This window comes from Pygoscelis adeliae, unplaced genomic scaffold (genome assembly GCF_000699105.1).
Source record: "Pygoscelis adeliae isolate BGI_AS28 unplaced genomic scaffold, ASM69910v1 Scaffold328, whole genome shotgun sequence".
Classification (NCBI taxonomy): Eukaryota; Metazoa; Chordata; class Aves; order Sphenisciformes; family Spheniscidae; genus Pygoscelis; species Pygoscelis adeliae.
The window spans coordinates 137806-145267 of NW_008825309.1; the positions used below are offsets into that span (position 1 = coordinate 137806).

Genomic DNA, 7462 nt, shown 5'->3' on the forward strand with positions numbered 1-7462 from the left:
CTGCGTGTGGGTGGGGGTCTCTGCACACGTGTGTGCACATTTGCGCGTGTGTGTGCACGTGTGTGTGCGCATGTGCACACGTCTGCATGTGTATGTGTACGTGTGTGCTCCGTGTGTGCGTGTGCACGTGTGTGTGCACGTGTGTGTGTGCATGTGCACACGTCTGCATGTGTATGTGTACATGTGTGCCTGTGTGTGCGTGTGCACGTGTGTGTGCATGTGCACACGTCTGCATGTGTATGTGTACATGTGTGCTCCTCTGTGTGTGTGCACATGTGTGTGCGTGTGTACATGTGTGCACGTGTGCGCACAAGTGTGTGTGTGTGTGTGCATGTGCACGTGTGTGCGTGCCTGTGCCTGCACGTGTGCGCGTGTGCATGCACGAGTGCGTGTGCGCGTGTATGTGTGCATGTATGCACACCTGTGTGCACGTGTGTGCATTTGTACGTGTGTGTGCACGTGTGTGCGTGTCTGTGTGTTCATGCATGCACATGCATGTGTGTGTGCATATGTGTGCATGCATGTGCATGCTTATACACGGGTGCATGTGCACACGTGTGTGTGTGCGCACGTGTGCAAGCATGCATATGTGTGTGCACCAGTGTGTGCACGACTCTGCCCGTGTGCATGCCCACGTGTTCCAGTGTGTGTGTGTGCAAGTGAGTGTGCACGTGCCTGTGCCCGTCTCAGTGCACATGCGAGCGTGCAACAGCTGTGTGCGCGCCCTGTGCCCATGTGCCGCTGCGGGAGGCCCCGTGCCCACGCGTGTCAGTGGGAGGCCCTGTGCACAAGCGTGCCGGGGCAGCGGGAGGCCCCGTGCCCACGCGTGTCAGTGGGAGGCCCTGTGCACAAGCGTGCCGGGGCAGCGGGAGGCCCCGTGCCCACGCGTGTCAGTGGGAGGCCCTGTGCACAAGCGTGCCGGGGCAGCGGGAGGCCCCGTGCCCACGCGTGTCAGTGGGAGGCCCTGTGCACAAGCGTGCCGGGGCAGCGGGAGGCCCCGTGCCCACGCGTGTCAGTGGGAGGCCCTGTGCACAAGCGTGCCGGGGCAGCGGGAGGCCCCGTGCCCACGCGTGTCAGTGGGAGGCCCTGTGCACAAGCGTGCCGGGGCAGCGGGAGGCCCCGTGCCCACGCGTGTCAGTGGGAGGCCCTGTGCACAAGCGTGCCGGGGCAGCGGGAGGCCCCGTGCCCACGCGTGTCAGTGGGAGGCCCTGTGCACAAGCGTGCCGGGGCAGCGGGAGGCCCCGTGCCCACGCGTGTCAGTGGGAGGCCCTGTGCACAAGCGTGCCGGGGCAGCGGGAGGCCCCGTGCCCACGCGTGTCAGTGGGAGGCCCTGTGCACAAGCGTGCCGGGGCAGCGGGAGGCCCCGTGCCCACGCGTGTCAGTGGGAGGCCCTGTGCACAAGCGTGCCGGGGCAGCGGGAGGCCCCGTGCCCACGCGTGTCAGTGGGAGGCCCTGTGCACAAGCGTGCCGGGGCAGCGGGAGGCCCCGTGCCCACGCGTGTCAGTGGGAGGCCCTGTGCACAAGCGTGCCGGGGCAGCGGGAGGCCCCGTGCCCACGCGTGTCAGTGGGAGGCCCTGTGCACAAGCGTGCCGGGGCAGCGGGAGGCCCCGTGCCCACGCGTGTCAGTGGGAGGCCCTGTGCACAAGCGTGCCGGGGCAGCGGGAGGCCCCGTGCCCACGCGTGTCAGTGGGAGGCCCTGTGCACAAGCGTGCCGGGGCAGCGGGAGGCCCCGTGCCCACGCGTGTCAGTGGGAGGCCCTGTGCACAAGCGTGCCGGGGCAGCGGGAGGCCCCGTGCCCACGCGTGTCAGTGGGAGGCCCTGTGCACAAGCGTGCCGGGGCAGCGGGAGGCCCCGTGCCCACGCGTGTCAGTGGGAGGCCCTGTGCACAAGCGTGCCGGGGCAGCGGGAGGCCCCGTGCCCACGCGTGTCAGTGGGAGGCCCTGTGCACAAGCGTGCCGGGGCAGCGGGAGGCCCCGTGCCCACGCGTGTCAGTGGGAGGCCCTGTGCACAAGCGTGCCGGGGCAGCGGGAGGCCCCGTGCCCACGCGTGTCAGTGGGAGGCCCTGTGCACAAGCGTGCCGGGGCAGCGGGAGGCCCCGTGCCCACGCGTGTCAGTGGGAGGCCCTGTGCACAAGCGTGCCGGGGCAGCGGGAGGCCCCGTGCCCACGCGTGTCAGTGGGAGGCCCTGTGCACAAGCGTGCCGGGGCAGCGGGAGGCCCCGTGCCCACGCGTGTCAGTGGGAGGCCCTGTGCACAAGCGTGCCGGGGCAGCGGGAGGCCCCGTGCCCACGCGTGTCAGTGGGAGGCCCTGTGCACAAGCGTGCCGGGGCAGCGGGAGGCCCCGTGCCCACGCGTGTCAGTGGGAGGCCCTGTGCACAAGCGTGCCGGGGCAGCGGGAGGCCCCGTGCCCACGCGTGTCAGTGGGAGGCCCTGTGCACAAGCGTGCCGGGGCAGCGGGAGGCCCCGTGCCCACGCGTGTCAGTGGGAGGCCCTGTGCACAAGCGTGCCGGGGCAGCGGGAGGCCCCGTGCCCACGCGTGTCAGTGGGAGGCCCTGTGCACAAGCGTGCCGGGGCAGCGGGAGGCCCCGTGCCCACGCGTGTCAGTGGGAGGCCCTGTGCACAAGCGTGCCGGGGCAGCGGGAGGCCCCGTGCCCACGCGTGTCAGTGGGAGGCCCTGTGCACAAGCGTGCCGGGGCAGCGGGAGGCCCCGTGCCCACGCGTGTCAGTGGGAGGCCCTGTGCACAAGCGTGCCGGGGCAGCGGGAGGCCCCGTGCCCACGCGTGTCAGTGGGAGGCCCTGTGCACAAGCGTGCCGGGGCAGCGGGAGGCCCCGTGCCCACGCGTGTCAGTGGGAGGCCCTGTGCACAAGCGTGCCGGGGCAGCGGGAGGCCCCGTGCCCACGCGTGTCAGTGGGAGGCCCTGTGCACAAGCGTGCCGGGGCAGCGGGAGGCCCCGTGCCCACGCGTGTCAGTGGGAGGCCCTGTGCACAAGCGTGCCGGGGCAGCGGGAGGCCCCGTGCCCACGCGTGTCAGTGGGAGGCCCTGTGCACAAGCGTGCCGGGGCAGCGGGAGGCCCCGTGCCCACGCGTGTCAGTGGGAGGCCCTGTGCACAAGCGTGCCGGGGCAGCGGGAGGCCCCGTGCCCACGCGTGTCAGTGGGAGGCCCTGTGCACAAGCGTGCCGGGGCAGCGGGAGGCCCCGTGCCCACGCGTGTCAGTGGGAGGCCCTGTGCACAAGCGTGCCGGGGCAGCGGGAGGCCCCGTGCCCACGCGTGTCAGTGGGAGGCCCTGTGCACAAGCGTGCCGGGGCAGCGGGAGGCCCCGTGCCCACGCGTGTCAGTGGGAGGCCCTGTGCACAAGCGTGCCGGGGCAGCGGGAGGCCCCGTGCCCACGCGTGTCAGTGGGAGGCCCTGTGCACAAGCGTGCCGGGGCAGCGGGAGGCCCCGTGCCCACGCGTGTCAGTGGGAGGCCCTGTGCACAAGCGTGCCGGGGCAGCGGGAGGCCCCGTGCCCACGCGTGTCAGTGGGAGGCCCTGTGCACAAGCGTGCCGGGGCAGCGGGAGGCCCCGTGCCCACGCGTGTCAGTGGGAGGCCCTGTGCACAAGCGTGCCGGGGCAGCGGGAGGCCCCGTGCCCACGCGTGTCAGTGGGAGGCCCTGTGCACAAGCGTGCCGGGGCAGCGGGAGGCCCCGTGCCCACGCGTGTCAGTGGGAGGCCCTGTGCACAAGCGTGCCGGGGCAGCGGGAGGCCCCGTGCCCACGCGTGTCAGTGGGAGGCCCTGTGCACAAGCGTGCCGGGGCAGCGGGAGGCCCCGTGCCCACGCGTGTCAGTGGGAGGCCCTGTGCACAAGCGTGCCGGGGCAGCGGGAGGCCCCGTGCCCACGCGTGTCAGTGGGAGGCCCTGTGCACAAGCGTGCCGGGGCAGCGGGAGGCCCCGTGCCCACGCGTGTCAGTGGGAGGCCCTGTGCACAAGCGTGCCGGGGCAGCGGGAGGCCCCGTGCCCACGCGTGTCAGTGGGAGGCCCTGTGCACAAGCGTGCCGGGGCAGCGGGAGGCCCCGTGCCCACGCGTGTCAGTGGGAGGCCCTGTGCACAAGCGTGCCGGGGCAGCGGGAGGCCCCGTGCCCACGCGTGTCAGTGGGAGGCCCTGTGCACAAGCGTGCCGGGGCAGCGGGAGGCCCCGTGCCCACGCGTGTCAGTGGGAGGCCCTGTGCACAAGCGTGCCGGGGCAGCGGGAGGCCCCGTGCCCACGCGTGTCAGTGGGAGGCCCTGTGCACAAGCGTGCCGGGGCAGCGGGAGGCCCCGTGCCCACGCGTGTCAGTGGGAGGCCCTGTGCACAAGCGTGCCGGGGCAGCGGGAGGCCCCGTGCCCACGCGTGTCAGTGGGAGGCCCTGTGCACAAGCGTGCCGGGGCAGCGGGAGGCCCCGTGCCCACGCGTGTCAGTGGGAGGCCCTGTGCACAAGCGTGCCGGGGCAGCGGGAGGCCCCGTGCCCACGCGTGTCAGTGGGAGGCCCTGTGCACAAGCGTGCCGGGGCAGCGGGAGGCCCCGTGCCCACGCGTGTCAGTGGGAGGCCCTGTGCACAAGCGTGCCGGGGCAGCGGGAGGCCCCGTGCCCACGCGTGTCAGTGGGAGGCCCTGTGCACAAGCGTGCCGGGGCAGCGGGAGGCCCCGTGCCCACGCGTGTCAGTGGGAGGCCCTGTGCACAAGCGTGCCGGGGCAGCGGGAGGCCCCGTGCCCACGCGTGTCAGTGGGAGGCCCTGTGCACAAGCGTGCCGGGGCAGCGGGAGGCCCCGTGCCCACGCGTGTCAGTGGGAGGCCCTGTGCACAAGCGTGCCGGGGCAGCGGGAGGCCCCGTGCCCACGCGTGTCAGTGGGAGGCCCTGTGCACAAGCGTGCCGGGGCAGCGGGAGGCCCCGTGCCCACGCGTGTCAGTGGGAGGCCCTGTGCACAAGCGTGCCGGGGCAGCGGGAGGCCCCGTGCCCACGCGTGTCAGTGGGAGGCCCTGTGCACAAGCGTGCCGGGGCAGCGGGAGGCCCCGTGCCCACGCGTGTCAGTGGGAGGCCCTGTGCACAAGCGTGCCGGGGCAGCGGGAGGCCCCGTGCCCACGCGTGTCAGTGGGAGGCCCTGTGCACAAGCGTGCCGGGGCAGCGGGAGGCCCCGTGCCCACGCGTGTCAGTGGGAGGCCCTGTGCACAAGCGTGCCGGGGCAGCGGGAGGCCCCGTGCCCACGCGTGTCAGTGGGAGGCCCTGTGCACAAGCGTGCCGGGGCAGCGGGAGGCCCCGTGCCCACGCGTGTCAGTGGGAGGCCCTGTGCACAAGCGTGCCGGGGCAGCGGGAGGCCCCGTGCCCACGCGTGTCAGTGGGAGGCCCTGTGCACAAGCGTGCCGGGGCAGCGGGAGGCCCCGTGCCCACGCGTGTCAGTGGGAGGCCCTGTGCACAAGCGTGCCGGGGCAGCGGGAGGCCCCGTGCCCACGCGTGTCAGTGGGAGGCCCTGTGCACAAGCGTGCCGGGGCAGCGGGAGGCCCCGTGCCCACGCGTGTCAGTGGGAGGCCCTGTGCACAAGCGTGCCGGGGCAGCGGGAGGCCCCGTGCCCACGCGTGTCAGTGGGAGGCCCTGTGCACAAGCGTGCCGGGGCAGCGGGAGGCCCCGTGCCCACGCGTGTCAGTGGGAGGCCCTGTGCACAAGCGTGCCGGGGCAGCGGGAGGCCCCGTGCCCACGCGTGTCAGTGGGAGGCCCTGTGCACAAGCGTGCCGGGGCAGCGGGAGGCCCCGTGCCCACGCGTGTCAGTGGGAGGCCCTGTGCACAAGCGTGCCGGGGCAGCGGGAGGCCCCGTGCCCACGCGTGTCAGTGGGAGGCCCTGTGCACAAGCGTGCCGGGGCAGCGGGAGGCCCCGTGCCCACGCGTGTCAGTGGGAGGCCCTGTGCACAAGCGTGCCGGGGCAGCGGGAGGCCCCGTGCCCACGCGTGTCAGTGGGAGGCCCTGTGCACAAGCGTGCCGGGGCAGCGGGAGGCCCCGTGCCCACGCGTGTCAGTGGGAGGCCCTGTGCACAAGCGTGCCGGGGCAGCGGGAGGCCCCGTGCCCACGCGTGTCAGTGGGAGGCCCTGTGCACAAGCGTGCCGGGGCAGCGGGAGGCCCCGTGCCCACGCGTGTCAGTGGGAGGCCCTGTGCACAAGCGTGCCGGGGCAGCGGGAGGCCCCGTGCCCACGCGTGTCAGTGGGAGGCCCTGTGCACAAGCGTGCCGGGGCAGCGGGAGGCCCCGTGCCCACGCGTGTCAGTGGGAGGCCCTGTGCACAAGCGTGCCGGGGCAGCGGGAGGCCCCGTGCCCACGCGTGTCAGTGGGAGGCCCTGTGCACAAGCGTGCCGGGGCAGCGGGAGGCCCCGTGCCCACGCGTGTCAGTGGGAGGCCCTGTGCACAAGCGTGCCGGGGCAGCGGGAGGCCCCGTGCCCACGCGTGTCAGTGGGAGGCCCTGTGCACAAGCGTGCCGGGGCAGCGGGAGGCCCCGTGCCCACGCGTGTCAAGCATGGGCAGGGCGCAGTGCGTGAGTGCAGTGCACGGGGACACGGAGTCTGGGCAGTGTGTGCATGGGCAGGGCACAGTACATGTGTGCAGTGTACAGGGACACGGAGTCTGTGCAGTGTGCGTGTGGGCAGGGCACAGTGCGTGTGTGCAGTGCACAGGGACACGGAGTCTGTGCAGTGTGTGCGTGGGCAGGGTGCAGTGCGTGTGTGCCGTGCATGGGGACACCGAGCCTGGGCGGTGCGTGCGTGGGCAGCGCTTGCATGTGTACAGTGCATGCGTGGGCAGGGTGCATTGCATGTGTGCAGTGTGAGCATGGGCAGGGCGCAGTGCATGTGTGCAGTGCCTGGGGACACCGAGTCTGTGCAGCCTGTGTGTGGGCAGGGCACAGTGCGTGTGGGCAGGGTGCAGTGCGTGGGTGCAGTGCATGGGGACACCGAGCCTGGGCGGTGCGTGCGTGGGCAGCGCTTGCATGTGTACAGTGCATGCATGGGCAGGGTGCATTGCATGTGTGCAGTGTGAGCATGGGCAGGGCGCAGTGCGTGAGTGCAGTGCACGGGGACACGGAGTCTGGGCAGTGTGTGCATGGGCAGGGCACAGTACATGTGTGCAGTGTACAGGGACACGGAGTCTGTGCAGTGTGTGCGTGGGCAGGGTGCAGTGCGTGTGTGCAGTGCATGTGTGCAGTGCACGGGGACACGGAGTCTGTGCAGTGTGTGCATGGGCAGGGTGCAGTGCGTGTGTGCAGTGTGTGGGTGCAGTGCGTGTGTGCAGTGCACGGGGACACGGAGTCTGTGCAGTGTGTGCGTGGGCAGGGTGCAGTGCGTGTGTGCCGTGCATGGGGACACCGAGCCTGGGCGGTGCGTGCGTGGGCAGCGCTTGCATGTGTACAGTGCATGCGTGGGCAGGGTGCATTGCATGTGTGCAGTGTGAGCATGGGCAGGGCGCAGTGCATGTG

At 72.1% G+C, this 7462-nt stretch overlaps 1 protein-coding gene across 1 annotated transcript in view; it reads left to right on the plus strand.

Moving 5' to 3' along the window:
* LOC103922159 overlaps nt 1-7462 on the plus strand; it is a 25823-nt gene that overhangs the window by 3088 nt on the left and 15273 nt on the right. The window contains exon 3 of the mRNA XM_009330245.1: nt 603-735. Within this exon, the coding sequence (XP_009328520.1) occupies nt 603-735 (133 nt within the window). The remainder of the gene's footprint in view (nt 1-602; nt 736-7462) is intronic.